General features: G+C 48.0%; 1 protein-coding gene across 2 annotated transcripts in view; it reads left to right on the top strand.

The window, feature by feature from the left end:
• The window catches only part of Runx1 (RUNX family transcription factor 1), a 223,697-nt gene that overhangs the window by 148,260 nt on the left and 49,741 nt on the right, over positions 1-25,696 (top strand). For both annotated transcript variants that reach the window (XM_021184936.2, XM_021184937.1), the window contains exon 5: positions 7,861-7,965. In XM_021184936.2, coding sequence (XP_021040595.1) covers positions 7,861-7,965 — 105 coding nt within the window. The remainder of the gene's footprint in view (positions 1-7,860; positions 7,966-25,696) is intronic.

The following is a 25,696-nucleotide window of genomic DNA, read 5'->3' as shown; positions in this document are numbered from 1 at the left end:
CCCAGAAATCAGGGTATAGGTGCCTGCTGCCCACTGGCATTTGACACAGTGCTGGGCGTCCGAACACAGGTCTTCATGCTTGTGCAGCAAGCTCCTTATCTCCTGAGCATCTCCCAGCCCATCAGCCCTCCTTTATTCTTTGTTTTGTTTTTGTTTTTATTTTGTTTGGGTTTGGTTTTTTTGAGACAAGCTTTCTCTGTGTAACACTGGCTGTCCTGGAACTCACTCTGTAGACCAGGCTGACCTCAAACTCACAGAGATCTGCTTGCCTCTGCCTCCCGAGTGCTGGGATTAAAGTGGGGTATAACTGCCCTGCTCTATTTAATTTAAATAATATTAGAACAAAAGACACAAATAGGGTCCAAGCCCAGCCCCTGAGCTCTACTGAGTCACTTCCAGAGAACCCCAGAGAATGTCCCACATGGCTTTCCCATTCTCCAAGTGGATGGCTCACTCTCAAACTGCTGGTCACTCCGCACAACCAGGCAAAGGTTGTTTCTATGGAGAACTGAGTTCTGTGCTTCAAGTTTTCAGTTAGGCTCTTGAGGCTTGGACAATGGCCAAGAGCAGAGACTCTGGTCTGCATTCTGCCTACATGGACACAGACAGGACAGGGTCAGGCCAGCTGGACACAAGGGCTCTTCGCATGAATATCATTCAGCCTACAGGAGCTGTGCAAGTCCAATGGGTTGTGTACTGCCTATAAGTCCCTAAGTAAATTATGCAACTCTACCGTCAACAGATCATGGTGGAAATAGGAAGAGGAAGGGAAATAGAATGGACACACGCGTAAGTGTCGGCTGTTAGGAAGCAACCAGTGGGAAAATAAGGGGGAAAATGCCAAGTGCATGCTGGAAATATCCTGCAAACACAGAAGTTATCCCTGGAATCTAGGGGAGAGCATTCATTTCCTTGGAAAAAAAAGTCCCAGCCGTGTGTGTGTGTGTGTGTGTGTGTGTGTGTGTGTGTGTGTGTGTTATGTGTGTTTAGGCTTGCACATGTGTACACATGTGTGGATCTCAGAGGATAATTTGTGGGAACCAGTCTCTCCTTTTACAGTATAGGTGCCAGGGACTGAACTCAGGTGACTGGGCTTAGCCGCAGGCCTTCACTCACTGAGCCCTGTCGCTGGCCTGGGTGCGTGCATTTCAATGCTCAGAGTTATTTGTACCCACAATAAGACACGGCATAATCTACAGTCCCTGTAACCTTTGAGAATCTTCGGGGATTTCCTGAATTTGTGAAGAGCAGACCTCCCTCCCAGCCCTTCCTGGCTGTTTTGATTTTTTCAAAGGCAACATTTTAAAAGGAAAGTTTCCTTTCACATGCTTTGGGGGTGCCTAAAGTAGCAACGTGCAGAAGGTTCCCTCACAGAGACACAAAGAGAGGGATGTTACGGGTACTGCTTAAGGAAAATGGCTACCCCACATCCCCAGGGCAGAAGATCCTTTGCATGTGTAATCTTCCTTTTCGTGACAAAGGGCAAGTTTCACATCCCCAGAAACAGTCCCCAAAAGGAGAAGATGACTCATGTGTCCCAACCTACACCAAGGAGAATGAGAGCTACGGAGCCACTGAGAACTGGGGGTGGGGGTGGGGATAGAGCAGCCCACCCACAGGCCAAGAAGGGCAGCGGGCTCCCAGCAAGAGACTGGAGGCCATCCGGGCTTGGAGGGCGGGGCAGGGGTCAAGCTGGAATGTAGTGATGTTTAGAGCCTGGGCAAGCAGTGATCTTCAGCCATGTACCTTCTTGCTTACTTTTTGCTTCCTGCCCTCAGCCCTCCCGGAGGAAGCCATATACAGTGTTATAGTATCTTGATCCTGCGGTTTAGTCATTTGCTACATGCAAAGGGAAGCAGTGTGTCTAGGCTAGACAGAGAGGCAGGGTCCTGCTGATGCTGTATTAGACTCCAGGGCTGTCGGTGTCCACCACTGAGCCCTCCCCCAAAACCCTGGAACTGCCTGGCCTTGCAGAGCATGCCACACGGCCCCAGCAAGAAGTGTCCAGGAAGGCTCACCCCATGACCTTTCCAACTAAATAAAGTAGTTCGTATTTTTGTTCTGCCCTTTGGATGGGCAGACTGGCGTCGAGGAGGACAGATCAGCCCCTCGCTGTGATGCCTTAAAGGGTTGCCAGCTGGTGTTGCAGCCATGAACCGCCAAGTTCAAATGGAAATCAGTCTGAGCAGCAACTCTGTCACCTGTTGAGCGCTCCTCCTCTTCCCCAATTCTTCCCCCATCAGGTGTCCTTGGGCAGCTCCTCCCAACCCCTCCTCACCAGATCTCTGGGGCTTTGTGGAATGGTTGTCCTGTCTTTGACATTTTTTCACAAGACTTTGCTGGGTGCCTGACCTTCTGTTCCTCATTTCCTTTAGTCCGCATGAAAAGACTGAGACACAAAAGCTGTTACCACTTTGTATTTTGCAGAAGAGAAAGCTAGGGCTGTTAGACAGTAACAAAGTTGCCCGTGAGTACAACTGCACAGGCAACAAGTGGGATTCGAACACAGGTATACTGGGGTTGCTGAGCGCTCACACTTAGCCCTCTCCCTATGTACTTCCAGCTTTGGAATGTTCTGAGCAAGCTTTGTCTCTGGATGCTTGGCTGAGTCCAGACTTCCCCCTTCTTCCCCTGGTCTTTCTTTTTTGATGTTCCTTCCTCTTCCCTTCAGCCCTCTTGTCACTCCTGTCAAGTATCAGTCCTCCAGGATCACAGCCATCCATTGAAGCTGATGTGGCGGGTTCCTTCAGTACCAGGAGCAGAATAAAGATTTTGATGCTTCCCCCTCTCTGTCACCCCTCTCACTGGCTGGATGACTCAGAGCATCAGTGGCTTACCGCTTGCCCCTCTACCACCAAAAGCCTCTGCCTCCAGGCAATGCCCCTGATCAGCACCAAGGCGATCTATGTCCTGGCCAGCCAGGGTTTCTGGGAAAGCCGGGTCTCCCATCAGGCAACAGACTAAAACGTGACGTCTTGGACAGCCCAGTCTCTCTGCCCTGCCTTAGATCCTGAAGAGCCCAGGAAAGCGAGTGTTATTTTGCTGACCGTACTCCTCTAGGTCGGTCCCTTGTGAGACTCTCCTCTCCTGGCGGCTGCAAGTTACAGCGGAGAAAAACACTTGAGAGTGTTTCACTCTCCACGCCCATGTACTTAAAATACCAAGCCCATAGGTCATTTTAATAAGGGAATTTGGCTAACAACACATGTGCGCTGGAGGCCCTAGCTCCCACGTCTGCAGGTGCTGGCCAAGCAGGGCTGTGTCTGAGCAACCACGGGCCTGGGTGGGTGGAGAGCAGAGCTTGCAGCTTCTCTAATTCTGAGCACCCGAGATTTGCCTCTGGCTACCTGGAAGCCATTGTCAGGGATGGTGCTAAACCCAGCTGGAAAAATACAAATGAAAATGGAGGTCAGGTTCGAACCAGAGGGAAAAGTCACACTCTGGTGACAAAGAAGTCATCTTGGTCTATAGATTATAAGCAGAAGTCCTTGTACTCAAAGCTCTCACCAGGACTGGGGAGGTGGCTCAGTTGGTGAAATCCCGGCAGCACAAGCAGGAGGTCCCGAGTTCTATTCCTAGAGCCTAGCTTTTAAAATTTTAAATTTGTAATACATGTTTGAAATCCCAGTTCTGGGGAAGTGGAGGCAGACACATCCCTGGGGCTCACTGCTCAGTGGCCTAGCTGGATCCATGAGTTCCAGACCAGTGAGAAATCCCGTCTCAAATCACAAGATGGGCAGAGCTTAAGGAATGATATCTAAGGCTGACCTGTGGCCTCCACATAAAACTGCACATGTGTGTTTGTGCACACACATACACATGCACACACGTCAGCTGCAACCCGAGCCCATCGTGAGGATTGCCACCAGTTTATCTCTTCCCAGGTGAACCCCATTACAGACATGCAGTCTCCCTAATCTCCCTACCTGGTGGGAATCACTAAGTGGAATTCCTCATATCTGCACATTAAAGGATGACCAAAAAGTCATAGGAACCTGTGTGTGTGTCAAAGTCACACACCCTTAGCAATGCTAAGCCCAGGATGCTCTGTATTTGTGCCAGGATGAAGAATGTGCCTGGACGGTCCCCACCCACCCAGGATCTCCGAACATGTTCTTATTTAGAAAATTCACCGATGCAGTGAGGTTAAGGCCATGCATGAAGACCTTCATGTGGAGACCATGTGTGTTAGCCTTCATGTGGAGTTCACATATGACGGCCTTCATGTGGAGCTCATGCATGACAACTTCTAAGGATGGGGAGATTTAGAGACAAGGGCTATACTCTAAGGAGGCAGCATACAAAGGTAGAAAGCAGTGATCGGGGCACTGAGACCACAGTGCCTCCAGAAGGTCAATACTGATGACAATCTTAGGAAGTCAGGAGAAGGAGAAGGAAGGAACCCATCACCCCCATTGCCACCTAAGGTGTCTTACAGGCCTTGTGGTCTCCAGAACAAGAGACTGAGTCTGTGTGCATTAAGCCATAGCACTGTATTACATCAGCCCCAAGACTGCTTGAACTCAGTGTTCCTGAAGTCTTTGCACTTCCGAGGCTGAAAGCAACAGAGGACATGATTCTGTGTGTGGTGGCAGCGTGCTAGATAGTCACAGGTTTGGAAGACATCATTCGAGACCTTCGTGACGCATTTCAGGCAAGCCATGGCTGAAGCCAGCATTGGAGAATGTTAGATGCCACAGTACTCCACAACCTTGAGCTGTCACCGAGCTACAAGCTCCCATGTAGGCATCCTACTGCCTCCGGCTCAGAAGACACTGTCAGAGGAGATCTGTGAGCTATTCCACAAGTAGCTACTCTTGACCTGGGATCCAGATTGGCAAAAATGTGGGTGAATCCAACTCTTCGAACGCTCTAGATAGAGGCACCAGATCTTATTGTCTGTTCACTCTCCTCACACTTGCGCATGTACACACACACACACACACACACACACACACACACACACACCAAGGCCAGCTCAGGACCAAGCTATGTACCTATCAGTCACTGGTGTCTTCAAGGTCCTTTACCTATTTCCCCTCTGGCTTTACAATCTTCCATTGCCTGAGAGCCTCTTCCTGTTCTCCTTTCTCACTTCTGAGGAATGTGAGGCTTTGGAGAAATGGAGAAATGGGCCCTGCCCCCACCCCCACCCCCAGGCAGATTAAGCTTGGACCATCACAAATGCTGTCAAAGCGGAAGGCCTAATTAATCAAGGTGAAAAGTGATTTATGGGGCCAATCGGAACTAGTCACAAGCAAACTCTTCCTTCAGGAAAGGTCACCTGGGAAGCAGGTCAGTGGGAGACTCACTGGGCCTTGAAGTTGGGAAGACTTGAGAGAGTGAATCTGGGTGGCTGGAGAAGCGGGGTTGAGTACAGAAGGCCCAGAGTCGCGAGGCACTGGCTAAAGAGCTGAGCTCATGAGCTGCAGAAAGAGGGGCGGGTTCTAGGGAGAAGATTCCGGAAACTGGCTCTGAGATTCCGTGTTGATGATACCAAGGGCTCGCCCGCCCATCATGGGTACTTGCTGAGAAAGGAAGACCCACTGTGAGGTCTGCAGGCTGCTTATCTTACCCAGCAGGCCCCGGGGCACTGCCTTTACACAGTCGAAGGCTACAGAGAACGATGAGCAACTCCCTCAGGTTACACATCGGCACACCATTCTTAACATGTCCACCCTCAGCCTCTGTGGACCATCCCTCCGAGTCTGCTAGATGCTAAGGTAGAAAACCATATGGAATATCCCCTGAGGGTGTATCCGCAGGTGTCTGATGCAAGTGCCAGAGCCTGGCAGCCTTCTTCTGGGGGAGCTGGGGAAGGATTCAGGTACAAAGTCTCTTGGGCCATAGAACCCCAGTCTTCAGAAATCCCTCCTGTCTGGTCCACTGGGCCTCTCAAGATGCACAAGAGGCCTCCGCCTGAACCTTGCCTGACACTATTGTTCTCTTTGGCAGAGAAGTTAGCAGACAGACTTCAGAGGCTCGGGGATCTTTGGGAGAGTGTCCTCTTGATGGGGAGTGCTACTTGCTCTGGTGATAGGTGGTATCCTTGGGAACGTCTCAGTGGCCTTCCCCCTTCAGCTGGAAGTGGTATGGTTTTTCTAAGGAGGTTAGGCAGGTAAGCTGGGTTTTACAGTAGCCAGTGCCTTTGGGGCACGGTTTGTTCCCATTTCCCTTGAGTTTCATTGTGTACTACATAAGAGGAGAGATTGTACTAGCTAAGGAACTAATATTTAGGTAGAAGACTTCATATTGCACCCGGCCAAATACGGGCATTCCATACAGAGCTCTGAGACGGGGAGAGGTGCGTGCGTGCGTGTGAGCCTTCGGACCCCCATGGGCAGACACCATTACAATGCCTTACCTCATTTATCTTTCTCTTGGGCCCAAAAGGTCGAAATTTGGAAAAATTGCCTATACCAATTTTTAGGCAAGAACACTGAGCCTGAACAAGAACACAGAGAAGTCTAGATCTAGTGGCTTGTCTGGTCAAGCATCCGGAATTTAAACCCAGAAACCATCCCCTGAAGCCTGCTCTGTCTGTCCTGTCTATGTCCCTTGCTCTGTTCTATCCCAGCCATGCTTTCGTAGCATCTAATCATTGGGTATTTATAAATACTATTTAGCATCAACCATCAATTTCTAATAGGTGCAGAGAATAACGTCTAACTTAGCATGTGCTGTGTTAATAAAAAGATAGAGAATAAGAATATGTTCTATGGAGGTGTGGTGAGGTATGGGGGGAGGGGGTGCCTTGGGAGGCCCATGCCAAGGCATCCCTTCCCCCTGAGGTACCAGCCACATGACAGTATAGCATAGAATAGAGTTTATTCAGGCCATGGGGAGGGGAGTTAAGAGGGTAGTAGAGACAGAAATGCAGAGAGAGGGAGGGAGTAGAGAAGTAGAGGCTGACCATGACCACGTGGAAAGAGGGGACAGGGAACAGGGAAGGAGTGGGGAAGGGAAGAGCCCAAGAGGGCAAAAGAGAAGCAAGAGAGCAAGAGAACAAGAGAGAGAGGAGGGGGCAAGCAGCCCCTTTTATAGTGGATCAGGCCTACCTGGCTATTGTCAGGTAACTGTGGGAAGGAGCATACCTGGATGTTGCCAGGTAACTGTGAGGTGGAGTTTAGATAGAATGCTAACAGCATGTTTTTACACTTAGAAACTCGGTGTTTGTTGATTTTGGTTGGCCTGCTCATTTGTTTTGAGACAGGGACTCATGCAGCCCAGGCTAACCTCACACTCACTGAGTAGCTGAGGGTGACTTTGAACTTCTGATCCTCCTGCCTCCATTACCTGAGTGCTGGGATTACAGGTGTGCAGCCTGGCACCCAGTGTATACAATGCTGGCATAGATCCTTGGGCTTCATGCTTGCTAGATCACCACCCTAACCACTGACCTACCCCGGCCCCAGAAAGTCAGTCTTCTCTACTCCTCGGAAGTACAGAGTAAAGAGAGAAATGTGTGATGGTGTCTTTTCTTCTTCTTTTGCCTGGATTTTACAAATATGCAGGGAAGACAGAGGAATGGGAAGACAGAGAGAGGTGAGCAGTAGATAGCTATGAGTCCCAGCTGTCAATTCCCAAAGTCCTGATATGGGAGTAAATTCTGATCTCCCGGATCTTATTGGTAATTAATGGTTGACTTATAGCTACGTGACTATGCACTATGCCCCACCTGGTGAACCCACTGTGTGCATTCCAGATTGGAAACAAAACCCAGGAGTACCAGGAGAACAAGTCCTGCTGCCCCAGCTCTGTTGCCTTTCCAGCTTGAGGGCTGGACAGCATAGACTGACATAACAGGGAGAGGCTCAGACCACCCCTCACTATGTTCTATTCTGTTTCCTGTCTCCACAGGCAAGAGCTTCACTCTGACCATCACCGTCTTTACAAACCCGCCACAAGTTGCCACCTACCATAGAGCCATCAAAATCACAGTGGACGGCCCCCGAGAACCCCGAAGTAAGTGAGCCCCCTTGGGGCTGGTAACTGTCTGGGCTGGTGTACACAAAGACCCACCAGGTCTCACAATGTATCTGTGCCTTCAGCCTCTTTCCTGAAGGGATGTCAGGCCCCTGAAGACAGGAGACGTTTCCAGGTCAAGTCTCTCACCTCTCAAACGTTGTTTGTGTGAACTGGGTTCTTTTTAAAGCGTTGTGTTACACGTCAAAGGGAAATTAGGCCAACTCAGATGAGTTAAGAACACTTTGGGTTTGTTTTTGTTTTCTGAGGCAAGGAGTAGACCCTCACATATACAACAATGTTCAGTGTGATCAGACACAAGCAGTGGATAGACAATTGGCCAAGTACAGGGTGTGACAATGAAGACCTGAAGGTCAGGATGGACAAGAAGAGATAGCTTACCATCCACGCTTGTGTTAATTTGTTAAGGCCAGAGATGAAACCTGTGAAAATCATCCTCTCTTTTTCCCTTGAAGGGATCTTATTCTAGGATTGTTTAAAATAGAGCCTGGGACGGGCGAAGAGCCCTGGGGGAAGCCAGTAAATATAGAAAGATAGTCTCCAAAATACCCCGAAACTCCTGTGAGGAGAGTGTTTAAAAAGGAGTGGGGTTGTTTAGTCTGAAGGAAAGATGTCTTCAGAGTGACTTAAGGACTATCTTGGAGTAAATACAGGAGTGATACTCTTCTAGGGCCACACCCCGGCCCAGGAGCTGCAGCTGTGCCACAGTTCCAAGCCTGTAGGCAGATGAGCCCGGAACGAAGAGCAGCTCACCTCCAAACCATGTCAGGGGCCCCTGGGAAGTGATACCCTCAGAGGCTGGGATGCGAAAACATGGCGTCCCTCCTGTACCCAGAAACTATGGTGCAGAGAGATTATTTGATAAGAATGAAGGTACTGAGAACAGGGGCCCTAGAACAGTCTCAGAGCCTGCCAGAACCTCAGTTTCCTGTACAAAATGTATGTAAAGGTGACAGCACCATTTTAAAACTTAACTAGATGAAGTCACGTGCCCGGTGCAGGGCATGAGTTTAGGGAATGTCAGGAATCCCCTGTGGAGCTTCCTTGCCTCGACCCTCGACCCTCGTTTCAATGTGGTAGCTCCACTGAGCCTGCTGAGGTAATTCCCTCAACAGGCAGCCTGTCCACACAGACATCTCATCTGGGCTCTGAGGTAGTAGCCCTTGGGAATTTGGTGGTCACTGTGGCTATGGCAGTGTCTCTTGCCATCATGGTCATGACTTCTGGTATCTGGACTATCCTTGGAACCAGTCACCTCTCTGCCTCCATTTCCCCAGTTTCCCTGAAGCAGTAACACACAGAGAACAGCCGCAGTCACCAGCAATACCACAGGACAGAGTGTTCAGCCTGGCTGCGCTTCCCTCCCCTCCCTGGGCTGGGCAGCTCCCTCCACTCTGCCCACCCTGCTCCCATTTTTCCTCCCTACCACAAAACCTGTTCAGCTTTTCCTTGTTAACCTCCTTGAGATTTCCTAGCTGTGATCAGGTTCAGGGAACTCTGGGGTTTGTGCTGGATAGCACGCCCTACTTCTTTAAGAGTGTGAACAGCAGACCAAGGTAGCACACAGTCCTCACACAGCCCAGGAAACCTCTTAGCACTCCCTGGTTTCCCAGAGTAGACAGTCATGACAGAACACCCGAGGGCCATGGCCCAGTGCAGGGGACTGGAGAGGAAGCAAGCCGAGGTGATGATTTAGCACAGGACCAGGAAAAGGGGCGAGGTTTAGGAAGACTGATGCTGAGAGTGACCCTGCTCACAGGATGGCTCCTTTAGGTGTCCGTGGCTCTCTAAAGCAGCTGCTGCCTCCAGGACAGATTATACAATGACTGTGCACAAGGAAACAGCTGAAAATGGGGACCCATGAGAAGCCTTCTATTTTCCTTATTCTTCCACACCGAAGAAAGACAGGCTTTCACCTTGTGTGTATTTTTTTCCTGGAACATTCCAAAGAAGTGAGGGGGGAGCTGAGCCTTAGCAAAAGCAAACGGCAGGGGGAAGGGAAACGGCCCCCATATTGGGGCAGCTGCTTGCCTGATGTGTATAGACCAAGTATTCAGATAAAGCGTTTGCCGCCTCTGCTATTATAACTTGTAAGAACAGTGGACCCTTAGTGGTTAATTGTACTATTATCTTCCTATCATTTTTTATTTATTTTTGTGCTTTGAGCTGAGAGACAGGCTCTTGCTATGCCGTCCTGGCCTGCCTGGAACTCGCTATGTAAACCAGGCTGACTTTGAACTTCGGGCCTCCAGAGACCCTGAGTGCTGGGGTTACAGCGTGTGCCACCACATCTCATACCGGTTCTCATAGCACCCTGATCATTTCCACTGGCGCTCTGCCCATCATCTGCCCATCATCACTTTTTGATGCAGTGAGAAGTGAGGACCCTGTGTGCCCATCAGGGCTGCCAGACGGACGCAGCCGTGTAGATTTAGGAGCTCTGTCCCACCCCTCATTTAGGAAGGATCATGGATTCTGGATGAGTCTGGCCCAAGAACCCTAGTGTTTGCCACACTGAGCAACATTGCTCAGTTCTCCCACTTTAGGAACTCAAAGACTCAGACAGAAAGAACCTCTCTCATCCTTCCAAGAAAAGGAAAATCAGCCCTAGAGAAGGGAGGCAACCTTTCTAGGTTTAAACAAGATGATGAAGCCACAGGGTGGAGGGCGAGTTTCACTGTCTGACTTTGGTGTCTGACTTTGGACCACACATCTGTCCATCTGTCCATCCATACCATGCCGTCTGCACTTCACATCCTATGAGTTCTCTCTCCTGCCTTTGGAATCTTTGTGTTTACTTGTGGACTGGCTTTCATGATTTCTCATGTGGGACCCAGCTCTGAGGCTGCCCTGTAGGGCACAAGGTGACCTCGACGCTGACATGGTTGTCAGGACTGAAGCTGTATTGTAGTAGGTTGTGTGCTCCAGGGACTCCCCAGCCTTTTGCAGTTCAGATGGTAACTGGCCAGTCCTAGTAACCCTCTGCCCCCGAGTAAGTCAAAACTTGCTTTTCACACAGTCCATGGGATCCTTCTACATCTCCAGCCAATAGGGAAATCTGTGAGCTTGGGGGAATTCAGTTCCTTAGAGGGGAAGAGTGCCACCGGAAGGTTTTTGTTTTCAGGCAGTAAGTAGACCATTTTATGACTTGTTAACATGCTGGAAGATAGTGTGGTAGAAGATACGCTACAAGGATGGTGGTATATGTGTGTGAGGGGTGTATATGGGTATGTGTGTGTGTAGTGTAAGTGTGTGTGTGTTTGTGTGTGTTTATGGGTTCATGTGGAGGTCAGCATCAACCATCATCATCTTCAACTCTCTACTTGTTCTTTGAGACAGGGTCTCTCTGTGAACCTGTAGCTCATCTGCTGAACTATGCTAACTAGCCAGTAAGCTCCAAGAACCTGTATGTGTCTATTCTCCAGCACTGGGGTTAGTGCAGACATACCAAATCACCCAGCCAATTACACTCGATCTAGGGATGGGGACATGAATCCTCATACTTGGACGGCAGACTCTCTACTGACTGAGCAATCTCCTTAGCACCAGGCCCTGCTCCATAAAAGGATTTTCTCTTCACAAACAGAATTTTAAGAGTGGTTTGATGTTGCTTTGATATTTCTAGAAACATGTAAAACCCACTCGTGATGAGTCTTGGGAAGTCAAGTACCTGTGACTTGGGGAATAGACTTCACTAAAATTCAAAACGGTCAAGAAACAAATACTGGCTGTGTCCGCCTGCGACACCTTCTGCCCTCTGGTAAAGCTGTCTTGGGCAGTCACGGTTCAAGCTCTGAGATTCACAGTGATGAGAACAAGAGAGAGCAGTTCCTTGAAACTCAGCCATCAGGATGCAGGTCTCAGTGCCTTAGTTGGGGTTTCCTGCTGTGAACAGACACCATGACCAAAAGGGCAACATTTAATAGGGGCTGGCTTACAGGTTAGGTCCAAGCCTCAAATCCTTTGCAGGACCCTTTCAGTCCTGGGCTGTCAACTGCAACTGAGGCTGCACCTTCACCAATGGCCTAACATGGCCTCTCACAGTGCCAAGCCTCTGCTGCTCTTCATGCCCCCTTCATGCCTTCAAAACCAGTACCACCTGGGTGACCCTTACACATTACCAAGTACCACTGCAGCATGAGGTACAACCTTGGCTATCTCTGGAACACAGCTTCTTTATATTCTCAGAAAACACTTCTCAGAAGATTTCACCTCAGTGATGCTGGTCTCTTATTAATCACTGCTAATTTTGTAGCTCCAGCTCACGAGCATCCATTTTCCCAGTAGCCCCTTCTATTCTTGACTCTAAAGCTTGAGCCCAAACTGCTGAGTTCTGCTGCTTGCTGGTGCTGGAACATGCCCCCCTTGTTCTATTACATTATCAATGCTGGGATTAAAGGTGTGTACCACCACACCTGGACTTAAGCTTTTCTTCACCTAGAACTTGCTCTGTCCCAGGCTGGCCTTGAACTCTGAGATCTTCTTGACTTTATCTCCAAGGATAAACCCATGCCTGGATCTAAATTTAGCTGAATAGGATCTTTCCCCAAAGTCCTACTCCCTTAATCTGCTATCTCCTAGAACATAGGAGTTGGCTCCATTCTGCTTCCTGGTGCCCCTTTAATATTTAAACCATATATTTTATATTTTTCCTTTCTAAGCTTGCTATGCTTGTTTAAAATGCTCTTCATGAGACTTAACCAGAGAACAAAGTCTCTGCTGGGTGTTTCTGGATTTCCTTTGCCATTGCAATTAATCTGAGTCTCTTCTCCTTAGCCTCAGGCAGACTCTTCTGACAAGGACTAAAGCCACCCATATTCTTCATCAAAATACCACAAAAACAGGCTCCAGGCCATGTACTGAAATTCTTCTCCACTGAAACTTCTTGAGCCAGGTCTGAACAGTTCAAATCACTCTCAGCAATGAAGTCTTTCATAGTCCTAATAGGATGGCCCATTAAGCCCTAGTTAAAGCATTCCACTGCTTTCCAAATCCAAAGTCCCAAAATCTACATTTTTCCCTAACAAAAGTATGGTAAGGCCTATTACAGCAATACCCCATTCCCTGGTACCAACTTTTGTCTTAGGCTTTTACTGCTGTGAACAGACACCAAGACCAAGCCGGGCGTGGTGGTGCATGCCTTTAATCCCAGCACTTGCGAGGCCAAGGCAGGCAGATTTCTGAGTTCAAGGCCAGCCTGGTCTACAAAGTGAGTTCCAGGACAGTCAGGGCTATACAGAGAAACCCTGTCTTGAAAAAAACAACAAAAGAACAAAATAAAACAAACAGACACCATGACCAAAGCAACTCTTATAAGGACAGCATTTAATTGGAAATGGCTTATAGGTTCAGAGGTAGTCCATTATCATCAAGCCAGGAACGTGGCAGCATCCAGGCAGACATGGTGCAGGAGGAGCCTTCTTCTGAAGGCTATGAGGAGAATACTAGCTTCCAGGCAGCTAGAATAAGGGTTTTACAGCCTACACCCACAGTGACACGCCTACTCTGACAGGGCCACACCTTCTAATAGTGCCACTCCCTAGACCAAGTATATCCAAACCATCACATTCACCGACTGATCATTTCTGGATGAAAGAAAGTATCCTTAGAATGGATCAACTCAAGGGCCTCTTTGTCAGCCAACTGCTTTTTAGAGAGTTTTGTTGAAGTCGTCCTGGGAGTAAATGCACATGCTTCTGCATGTGTGTGTGCATGCATGTACACATGTGTAAGAAGTGGCACACGCATGTTTATGCAGGTGTACCTACAGTGTGTTCCCACGTGGAAGCTAGAGGTTGATGTCGCGTGTCTTCGTCCTTCGCTCTCCTTCTGCCCTTTTGTTTGTCTGAGTCAGGGTCTCTCACTGAACCTGGAACCTACTGAGCTTGAAATTCTGGCTAGATTGGCTGATAGTGAGTCTCCAGGATTCTTGTATGTTGACCTCACCAGTGCTAGGGTTATAGGTATGCGCTGCCACACCCGGCTTTTAGACAGGGATGCTGAGGGTCTAAATTCAGTTCCTCATACTTGGGCAACAAACACCTTACTGACTGTACTGTGTCTCAGTCTCATGAATTTATTTTCTTCTTTGATTTTGAAGGGACATAGCGAACAATAAACAAACAAACAAACAAATAAAATCTTACATGTGTACGTATGCATGCATGTATATTAAATAGAACCTTTATATTTGATGAATAATTTCTAATGAAAAAGAAAAATGCATGAAAGACATCTGTAAGCATTCGGTGATAATGGACTCAAAAAGAAAAGAGTGAAATGGGTGTTTGTGGCTTTTTTCTTAACACTGAAGGCAGTGCAGATCTTTTCCAAGATATTCTTTTCTCTGGGTTAGAAGAGTCCCTAATAATAGTGGCTGACATTATATAGTACTCATTATTTGCCCAGCACCTTTCAAAGTGCTGCAGGCATATTAATTTATAAAATCTTGGGAGAAACAGTTAAGGTAGTTGAAGCCAAAGCTAATTAAGAAGCACACCCAAGGTCACCCAGCTAATCAGCCAGAATGGAAGCTGTGGAATCCAGATGTTGCACACCTAGGTCTGCTTCTGAGCACTAAGGTATTTGGGCCTCACTGCATTGTGATGCCGTATCTCTGATAAGGAAGGCTTATCAACTTGGGTGTGACTCACATGTGGTTTTCCTATAGCTTTGAAGCTGCCCCAGACGTTTGACTGGAGTCAGTCTTCCTACTGGTGGGTCTACTGAGTTACCCACATGCTTCCCAGGGAGTTCCCAATGCTGCCTGCTGCCACATGTGCTAACGATTGGCTCTGGGGGGTCACTGAGGTCTGCTTGAGGACATGGTGGCAATGGGACGTAAACCAGGGTTAATGCAAAACCTATATGATTCCCAAAGAGAAGATTACGACAGTGACCGACCGGAGCAGCCCTGGGGGCAGGTGTCTAAACGGGGATCCGCTTTAGCAAAGGGTCCCCAGGTAAAGCTTGGACACTCAGTGTGTGCTCTTAGGGTTGCCATGGCTGGTCATGGTGCTCACAGGGAACCGTGCCATGTGCCTCCCAGGTCCTTGGAGTGTTCAATATCAGACATGTCTATCAATTCAAGGCAGAATCACGGTGCATAAAGGAAAATGGAGAGTTTTTCCTTCCTTCCTTCCTTCCTTCCTTCCTTCCTTCCTTCCTTCCTTCCTTCCACCCAGATGGAAAGCAAAAGATAGAGGGTCAAGGGCAGTGCTCTGTATGCCCACTCTTCCCGTCTGAAGGCATTTCAGGTTAAGCAGGAGATTCTGGGGGGCTTCACCCAAGGATTTTAGTTCCCACTCTGCTAATCTCTCTAACTACCTAGAGTCTTAGGGAAGCAGTTCTTAAAAGCATTAATAATAACTGTGCCTAAGTGTTTCTAAGGAATGTTAGAATCTCTTCCTGTTTATTATTTTAGTTATTGGACACTAGACCTAGAAGAGTTTTGTGAGCATCAAGATTTCCCTGAATTCAGACTAAGGCCTAGAAGTTTCTCTGGGGCAACTGAGGATGTGGGAGAAAAGATCATACTTCTGTCTCTGTGAACAGCAGCAGTCCTTCATGACACCACTCATGAACAGCAGTCCTTCATGACATTACCCATGAACAGCAGTCCTTCATGACACCACTCATGAACAGCAGTCCTTCATGACATTACCCATGAACAGCAGTCCATCATGACACTGCCTGTGAACAAGAGTCCATCATGACACTACCCCATGAGCAACAGTTCACTATGATACTACCCATGAACAACAGCCTACCTTGATATTACCGAGTGAGATTTTAGTCAATGCCCCACTTCTGTGCAGAAGTTGTTAAAGTTTAGGTGGCTCTTGCTGCCTGAAGCAGGTTCTTCCCAGGTACCAGTAAGACTATACAGGCATAAGCAAGACACCTCCTCAGTTTGGTGCCTGGAGAAAGAGAGAAGAAACATGTAATGAATGGAAGCTAAGCCATTCCTTTGAATGTATTTCTTTGAGTTAGAGCACTGCAAAATCATATTGCTACTTAGAACACCATCTCAGTGAAACTGGGGTCTACGCTGATACACAGTCCTTGTTAGGAATGATTGTACGAAGCGCAGAAAGAGAGAAAAGAACCCAACAATGTAATACTGTCTCTGGTGAGGCTTCCGTTCTTAATCTTAAAATGTGTAAAAAGATTTCAGGATCCTTAACTCCGGGACCTGGGCTTTCACCCTGGCGCCATCGGGCCTGGGGGTGTGAACTTGGGCAATTATCTTAAGTACTTTTTAGTCCTTGGTTTCCTCTTGGGTCAAACTAGGCAATGAGACGAGATAATCTCTAAATTAGTTCCCACTCAAGCTGGGGTAACAAAATCTTGTCAGCAAAACAGAGGTATAGCTTCTTCACAAACGGGACCCCTTTACAGGCCACAACCCTGGAGGTTATCATCCTTCATGTCCCCAACCAGGGCTTCCACAGTGGTCTTCAGATTCTCCCTCTCCCTGTCCCTCTCTCTTCCCCTCCCTCCTCCTTCCCCTCTCCCTTTCTCTCTCCTCTTTTTCCCTTCCCCTACCCTCTCTCTGTTTTTGAATGGGCTTTGTAATTCATCTTCAGTTTCTCTAGCTATAAGTAACAAGCCTAATGTCCCACAGCCCTGATGTCTCTGCCCCTCAGCTTGGGAGGGGCCCAAGGAAGGGGCCCTCTGCCATCTCATGCTTGCCCTGCTTAACTTTGGGATGCTGATACCTGGCTCTCTATCCAACAGAGACAATGGCCATCCATATTAGTGTCATGGGGTCCCTGGGAACTTTCCCTGGGACACAGTATACATTTAGAAGACGTCGGCTATTGTTTGTATTTACCTTGGAGTCTTGTGGAAATTGAGAAAGGACTTTTGACAGAAACAACAACAAAGGGATCTGTGAAATCCTAAATTTAAAAATTCATGAAGTGGCCTTAATGTTGCGCTTTTTGAGATGTAATTAAACATTTATGCATTTCGATTTTTTTATTTCAGTTTTTTTTTATTTATTTAGGCCCAGTAAATTTCTTTTCTGGCATATTATGGCCCCTTAAAATATTCTGGGCACTGTTCCTAAGTCCCTCACGGTTCCAAAAGACTTGTCCCCAAATGTTGTACTTTGTAAACAACTTGAAGAAAACTTATGTCCTGGTAACAAAGCAGCTCACACCTGAGATCTGAAACTCGGGCCTCAGTGTATGCACGAGACCGCTAACGGAGAGTCTTCACATTGCTCTAGAAAAGAGCAGAACCTCCCCCGTCTGCCCTTGCTGACCTTAGGGGATTTGTTCCAGGAACCAACACCGCAGATATCTGCCACACAGAAGCCCCTGATATCAAATGGCAGATTATTTGTAGATAACTTGTGAGCATCTTCCTGTAGACTGTCCGGGTTACTGAAGTACTGGAGACAAGGTTGGATAAATGAATACCCATGAGACTGCGTTGCTAGGGAAGTCCATGTGTGCTCAGTGCAGGCACTTTTTCTTCTTCAAGTATTTTCAGCCTGGATTTGGTTGAATCCAGGGTTGTATCAGCTGCAGATGTGGAGGGATGAAAGATGACAGACAGACAGTACTGGGCTCATCACTCCAGGGTGCCTGCAGTCTCTAACAAGACCTGTACACAGTGCACACACAGGAAGCACCTAGCCTAGACAGGTTTCTGAAGGGCTCCCTCCCATTGTGTGTGTGTGTGTGTGTGTGTGTGTGTGTGTGTGTGTGTGTGTGTAGGGCACTCCTGCTACCTGTGGATGTTGCTCTGGGACACTCAGCTGTTGTGCATCTTCCATGGGGACAAATGACCTCCTAGCTAGCTGAAGGTCTGTGGCAGACAGCCCCTGTTGTCAGAGCACACTACCATGCCTACCTCTCCCCTTTCAATTTCAATTCTTTCAAGGCCTAACCACTTTCCCTTTTCCGCTTTGAAGGAACTCGGGAGTTTTCCCAAGGGTTTAGGTTTTCCTGTAAAGCTGTGTGCTGGGAAAGGCCATTAGGAAAAAACTGGTACACAGTGTCTCAAAGGACCCGGCCACTGACACACACACACACACACATACGCAAAAGGATTTTTCCCCCAAAGCTTTGATCAAATAAGTAAACTTCACCCTCCTCATTTTAGATCTGCATCTAAGTTCATTGTAGCTCATTTGAATCTGCCTCTTTCTTTCATGTTTTGTGTCGGAAAACCTTTGTAAGGTGTCCCGCCTTGGGGCTCTGGCAGCATTAGATAGTGCCCTTAGGAAGGGGGTACATTAACTCTAATCCACCTATGAGTGTTTCTGCTGTCCTCAGACCCGGGAAAGCACCGGCTGTTGCCAGGTGCCAAAAGCCCTCCTAGTGGCTCAGTTTCCGTCAAGGTCAATCTTAAGGTTTTCCCTGGGAGAACCTGTAAGTGTATCAGACTTCTCAGTCTCTGTCCATAGTGAAAGCCAAGGTTAGAAAGATATTCAAGCACCCAAAGGGAAGTCCTTTTCCTGTGGGTTGCCCCCACCTCCGTCACCAACACCCCCGCCCCCACGCCACCCTTAAAGCAACACAGTGGAATTAATCTGCAACTCCCCAGGCCCTCGTGAAGTACATTAATGGTGATGCATTAATTTTGTGCTCCTAGGAATTCCATATGCCCAGGTTCCATTAAAGCAAGTATTGACTAAAGCCCTCTCTGTTACTGAAAAAAAAAAAAAAAAGAGTTCAGTGTACTTGCCTGCCCTGAAATGCCGAACAGTGGGCATTTTTTTGCTTGCTGGATCTTTTTACTTTTGTACGCCGTGGCTGGTAAGTCATATTCTAGTCATTTGAGGCAAAAATGTAAACATTTGAAATAAGTCACTTCGTAAGTTCAGGATGACTTAATGGTCCCTTTTGGAATTCTGACCCAGGTATCTATCTCAGCCTCACTTGCCTGTGAGTGGCTTCACGGCGTTTCTGGTGCACTCATTTTATAATGCTACGAGAAAACGTACGGGAGGGACTCCTAATCTGACCGTACTCCTGGGACCCCAGCCCCAAATTTCAGAAAAGAATCAGAGGGTTCGACAGGGAGTAAGAGAGGGAATTGGAGTCAGACCTCTGATACATACTGGCTGTGTGCCTCTGTTTTTCCCTCTGTAGAAGGGGTTTCCAGATGCCCACCTTCCAAAGGGATGAAACAAGATAGACCAGGTGGGCGCCATTGCTCTGAGGCTAGCTGCCTGACTCCAGCTCCCAAACTGTCTTGGCTCTGATAACAAACTTTCATCACAGAGATTGCAAGACCATGCATGGAGACTTCCATGTGAGGGTTCTTCACCTAGCCCTGCACAGAAGCACCCTGTACCATTTAAAACACAAACCAGGAACACAGGCAAGTCAGTCTCCTTCATCCCCAACCTTTTATTTACCAAAGGAATCACATGGAATTCTGCCGAAGTGTTCACCAAATATTTACCAATACCAAGTTATTTAAAGATGAGGGGGAAACCTGGCAAATTGGTTCCACAGGACTCAGCACTTGGAGCCTTTTCTCCTTCAACTTGACCTCATGGTCACTTTAAATCCCGAAGCACCAGAAACCAAACCCAAGCCTTACCAAGGCACCACCTTGTGAAACCTGCATCGAGCCTGCCTCTTCAGAGAACAGGCAGGTGGGTCCAGATAGAGGCTTTATCTGTCATATGTAGCTCTGTTTCCCAGCAGAACATTGGGCATCCATGTTGCTGTCACCTACCAAAGCTCCTAGCATCTAGAAAATTCTACTGGGTCAGCTATGAGTATCAGGGGAGGGGAGTCTCTCTACTGTATAGGGTTTCGTCTTATTTGAGTGGTATATATCAAAGTGTGGCTTATCAACTAAGTAATAGAAATAGCCTACCCACTAAATAATAGGAATACAATAGATATGAATGAGATATTTGCAAACAAAGCAACCTGAAAACCGACTGCTAATGTTTTACAGGTATTGGGCAAGATCCTTAGTGATCTTAAGGAAAATAATGATTGTTTTCTTAAAGATAATTTTGGTTTTGTTAGATTTGCTTGTTTTATATTTTGTGCATGAGTGTTTTGCCTGCTTGTATGTTTGTGTACCACATGCATGCCTGGTGCCCTGGAGGCCAGAAGAGGTCTTTGCCTCCCCTCAAACTAGAATTACAGTTACAAATGATTCTGAGCTGCCATGTAGGTGCTAGGAACCAAACTCTGGTCTTCTACAAGAGCAACGCGTGCTCGTAACTGCAGTACTCTCTCTCCGCCTGGAAGATAGGTTCCATCTTGTCTTGTCAGACTGGTGAGGATGCAGGGGAAGTCCGCATTTAAATTAGCCAACACTGTAAAGCTAGACTTGGAGAAACTTTTCCCTCTTCGTTTGCCTCCCTCCAGAAACTTTTTAAGGCACTTGGAAACAAAGAAAGCAATCTTTAGCAACAGTTCAGAGTTTTACTTAAATTCATTTTCTTTTCCAGGACCAAATAGTTTTTCTTCTGCAGACGGCTCTCACAGCAGCAAAACCATAGGAGAGAACAGCATAGCCTGCTGCTTCTGAGTCTATGTTCCCTGTGTGTGTGTGTGTGTGGTATATATGTATGTATCTGTGTGTCTGTGTGTCTATGTATATCTGTGTGGGTGTATGGGTGAGAGAGAGTGTGAGAGTGTACGTCTGTGTCTGTGTCTCTGTATGTGTATTCATGTCTGTGTGTCTGTGTATGTTTACGTGTGTCTGTGTGTGTCTATGTGTGTGTCTGTGTGTGCCTGTTTGTATGTGTATGAATGTGTGTTAGAGAGTGTGTGTCTATGTCTGTGTGTGTGTCTGTGAGTGTGTCTATGTGAGAGTGTGTGTTTGTGAGTGGGTATGTCTGTCTGTGTAAGTGTATTTATGTCTGTGTGTGTACGTCTGTGAGTGTGTGTCTGAATGTGTATGTCTGTTTGTCTGTGTATGTGTATTTATGTCTCTGTGTGTGTGTGTGTGTTTGTATATGTCTGTGTGTATCTGTGAGTGTATATGTCTGTGTATGTCTCTGTGTGTCTGTGAGTGCATATGTCTGTATATGTGTATTTATGTCTGTTTGTGTATGTCTGTGAGTGCGTGCCTGTGAGTGTGTATGTCTGTCTGTGTATGAATATTTATGTCTGTTTGTGTGTTTGTCTGTGTCTCTGTGTGTGTGCCTGTTTGTATATGTGTGAGTATGTGCATAAATGTGTGTGTTAGAGTGTGTGTGTGTGTGTGTGTGTGTGTGCAGTTTCTGGGAGGTGAAATGATCCACCCTGTGCCCAGTGCCTGCTTCAAACCCTTCAGCTACTTGATGCTGAGGCTCTGGAGGCCACTGGGCAGTCCGTGCATCTGCCAACACACTGGCTGGGGGCAGGATCAGAGAATCTTTTCTGCTCTGAGAGTGATTCAGCCATTCTCAAAATAAATAAGTAGCAGAGTGCAGAGAGGAAGGACTGGAAAACATTGAAATCTGAGTCTGGAGGGCGGAGCTCTTCTCAGCAGGCTCCTGAGTCCTGAGCAGGGGGCAGTGCCCAATGGAAAGCCCTGAGGCCCTGCCACCTGGCTCTGTGCCATTCTCAGCTTCTGCTGGAACTTCACTTCTGTCATCTACAAAGCTGGGAGGCGGGTGCAGTGAAGGCTAAGGCGCTGACCGACTCAAAGCCTGATTAGATGTCTCCAGGAGCAATAGAACTTGCAAGGCATCCTCTTCCAGCCTCTAGCAGGTGACCTGCTCTGAGGAGTGTGTCCAAAGGGGGATGGAGAAGAGATGGCCACTGGGAGTGTGGGGGAGGGGCTAGTGAGGAGCAAGATGGAGTAGGGCCAGAGGGAGGATCGACCCACCTAGCCCAAGCTGCTGCAAAGGGACGGGAATAAATGCAGAGTGGAGTGGCTTAAGCAGGGGAAATCATCAAAACTATATTTCCCATGACTTTGGCAGCCTTAGGAAAAAAAAAGAAGAAAGGGAAAAAAATCTGTAAACACACAAAGTGCTCAATTGTCCGAGCCTAATGGCCAACTTCCCAAAGCTGGCCGGCCAGAGACCTTGGTGTTAATTCCTCAGCCAACTGGAAAAAAAAAAGATGGTGTGAGTTCTGTTGACTTAATTGCCAGAGCGTTGCTGAGTGAGGCTGCCTCCCGCCCCCCCCCCCCCTTGCGTATGCTGGGCCTTTCCTCATTACCTGCCCTACCTATCTCCACAATCTAGCCACAAACAGCTTTGGTTGACCACACCACTTCCCTATTGAAAGTTAATACTGTTTGACTCATTCGGTGCTGCTTAACCCGAAGCCAAAGAAAACAAGACAGAGAATAGCTGGCTTGTATGGAGTCTGGAAAGCCCTGCTCGGCCCTGCTTTCAAAGTCCTATACAGTAGCCTTACTATACCTCAGCTGCAGCTGCACAGAAAATGGAGGAAGCAGAGGTGACCGTGTGTGTGTGTGTGTGTGTGTGTGTGTGTGTGTTGGCGAGGGAGGTGGGGGTGGGGGTGGGGGATGGGGAAGAGAACAGGAAGGGAATGGGGTGCCCCGCCCCCCAGGCTGTAAGAGACAACAGAGCCGTCTGCCCAGTTCCGGGATTCTCTTTCTGGGCTCCAAAATTTGTCCTAACAGACAGCAGTGTCTGGGCTGAACAGATATAGTAAAAAGAAAGACTCAAAAACCCATTGGAAAGAGCGATTTTCCTATAGAAGACAGCAGAGAGAGGGGAGTTGGATCTCACCTGACCAGCTTCCCATAGGACAGTCCCTAGGTGACCAGGGACAAGGCCCACCACTGCCAAATGTGGGAAGGACTCAGAGGCAGAAAGTTGTCTTGGGTTGATAGGGAGGTAGCCACACTGCTCCCTACTCCTTGCCTGAGATGAGGTCACCAGGGGGTCAAATGGGGGTGGGAGGTGGGGTGTGCTCAGAATTTGGAATGAGTAGAACTCTCCCTTTGTAAGTGACCAGGCCGGTGCTCTGCAGGTACATGGCCGCTTGCTGATGGGTACTTGTGACTGATAGACAAGATTCTGCTCACTCGGCCGGCCGTTCCTGGATTGTAGCTGCCTCCCCTCCCCCTCCCCCTCCCCAGTCACACACCACAGTGGCTGAGAGACAGAGTCACCCCCAAACAACTTGAAAGTAACCTTTTCTTGAATGTGACACTCAGCCAGTGTGTTGCTCAAACACAACTGTGAACTGGCAGGTGCTCGGCGTCGGCCCTGTGCTGTCTCTTTGGTCCTTTTCCTTGAGGCCAGCCTAGAGCTCTGATTGGCAACTCCTCTTTTCCCCGTTCAGGGTTAGGGATTGATGGTGCCTTTTCTTTACCCCTTTTCCTAAGCACGGAGGGAGAAAGATCATTGTTGATGCTGCCAGCCGAGAACCCCGGAGAAGGACATCCAATCACTCGCTCGCTCGCTCGCTCTCTCTCTCTCACTCCTCCGTCCAGCCAGGTTTTACAGGGACATCACTCAGCCTCCTCCAAGAGGCCTCTGTTTATCTGGACTCTGTGCAAACATACTCAGCACCACTGCCAATCACATGTAGCATCAGCCGGAACAGGAGAAGAAGGACAGCTCATTAAGAGAAGTGAGAGATGGCAGGGTTGCTCAGGCCCAGCACTGAGCATGGAGATGGAGGTGGGGGCCTCTGGGTGTCTTCTCCTTCCTCCCAGGCCCGTGCAACCTAGGGCTTGCCCTGCTGAAGGCCGGAGTCCAGGTGCATTTCAGAGACTATAGAGCTCTCCTACCTCTGCCTGTGCTCTGCAGCTCAGACTTAACCTTTCATGGTTGTCTTCCCTGAAGTCCATCTGTGTCAGAGCTAGGCCGGTAGATGGGTAGGGACAGTTACATCAGGTTACTTTTTAATTACACTTTACAGAGGGGGTCCTGAGACCGTGCTTTCAGGAGAGTAGATAACAGCTGAGATCACAGGCTGGCAAAGGAGCAGGTCTTGCTGCGTGAGTTCCCTGCAGTTCTCCCACAGGCAGTCCCTGCCAGCCACCCCCACGGAGGACCACTGCTGGTCAGGAGCACAAGATAACCAGACAGCTTCTGCTCTAAGCTACAATTACCTCCTTAGTCACCAGACAAAGCAGGAGGTGAAGGAGGGTGATGACCACAGAGACAAACCCCTCTGCTCTCAGGACACCAGGGTCCCGTGGGAGCCACCACACCTGAAGTCTGTCACTCAAGGCCCAGAATGGAGAATGACTGATAGAGACTGCTGCTTTTTTTTCTCCCTGAATCCCAGGGCTCAGAGAGGGAGAGAGGAGTCCTGAAGCCTCAGGGAGCAAGAGAGGCGGGGCCTGTCAGCCTGTTGTCTGTGACTGTCAGGCTTGGTCTGGATTTGGCCTTCGCAGGCTTTACTGTTCCATGTGTGGATCAAGAAATAGTTTGTGTCTGATTGAGAAATGTGAATGTGTGTGTGTGTGTGTGCATGGGTGGATCACACACAGGTACACACACACATATATGACAAATGCATACATATATGTGTGACTTATATGTGTGTGTGATAGATATAATACATATATAGAACATGCTATATGTATATGTGATATAAACACATTGTATGTACATGTATGTACATATAACATATATGTGTGCTATCTTGTATATGTGTGTAGTAGACATGTGCTACATACATGTGTGTAATTTATATATGTATGTATGTATATATATGTGTGTGTATGTATATATACACACACATTACATATATATTACATATATGTATGATATGATAGAAGTATGTACTGTATACCAGCATGGTGAACATATGAGTTGATAGGAATATGTAGACATTCACATGTGTGAGTATGTGGTACGTGTGTATGTAGATGCATCTAATGCACATGGTATAAGCATGTGGCATATGCATGTGTGGCATAAGCATGTGTGTGAACACACACATGCATCAGAGAAAAGCAGAATCCACTCTGGCTGCTGACTCATGCCAGTGTGCTGTGCTCAGCTCTACACAAGGGACTTGTCTTACTTTTCGGCATGATGAAAAGAAAGTGAATGGGGTTTGGTGACAGATTTGACTCTGACAGGACAGTTCTTCAGGGAGCCACACTGCCCAGCCTGAGACTTTGCCTCAGCAGGTATCTTCACAGCAGTCATACTATGTCCACACAGCAGTCACACTGCTCACACACTTAGTTCTGGATTCCTTTGCCCCAAATGAATTAATTCTACTTTCCTCTAGTCTTGGGTAGGAAGGGTGGATGGCGCTGATCAAGAATGTCTGTTTGCTGGGTTAAAGCTGGTTTTTAGTCAGCATTTAGCCTTAGCAGGATGTGTGCCCGGAGCCTTAGGTACTAAGGATACAGCAGGATTCATGTCTCCATGGACTCAAGGTTCAGCGGGTGCAGACACACCACAGTGACACAACAGTGCTGTGGAAAAAGCCAGATGCTGAGGGTGAAGCCAGTGGGTAGAGTTCGTGCTTAGAATGCATAAAGCCCGGAGTTTAATCCCTAGCAATGTGTAAACTTGGTATGGTGTAGATACATGTCTCTGCAGTACTCAGAAAGACCAGGAGTTCAAGGTCATCCTACATAGTGGTTTCAAGATGAGCCTGGTTACATGGCAGCCTGTCTCACACACACACACACACACACACACCACACACACCACACACACACCACACACACACACACCATGCACCACACACACCATGCACCACACACACACACATACACCACACATACACACACACATACACACACCACACACACATACACACACACACATACACACACACAC

This window comes from Mus caroli, chromosome 16 (genome assembly GCF_900094665.2).
Source record: "Mus caroli chromosome 16, CAROLI_EIJ_v1.1, whole genome shotgun sequence".
Lineage (NCBI taxonomy): Eukaryota > Metazoa > Chordata > Mammalia > Rodentia > Muridae > Mus > Mus caroli.
This window is presented reverse-complemented; position numbering and strand designations above follow the sequence as displayed.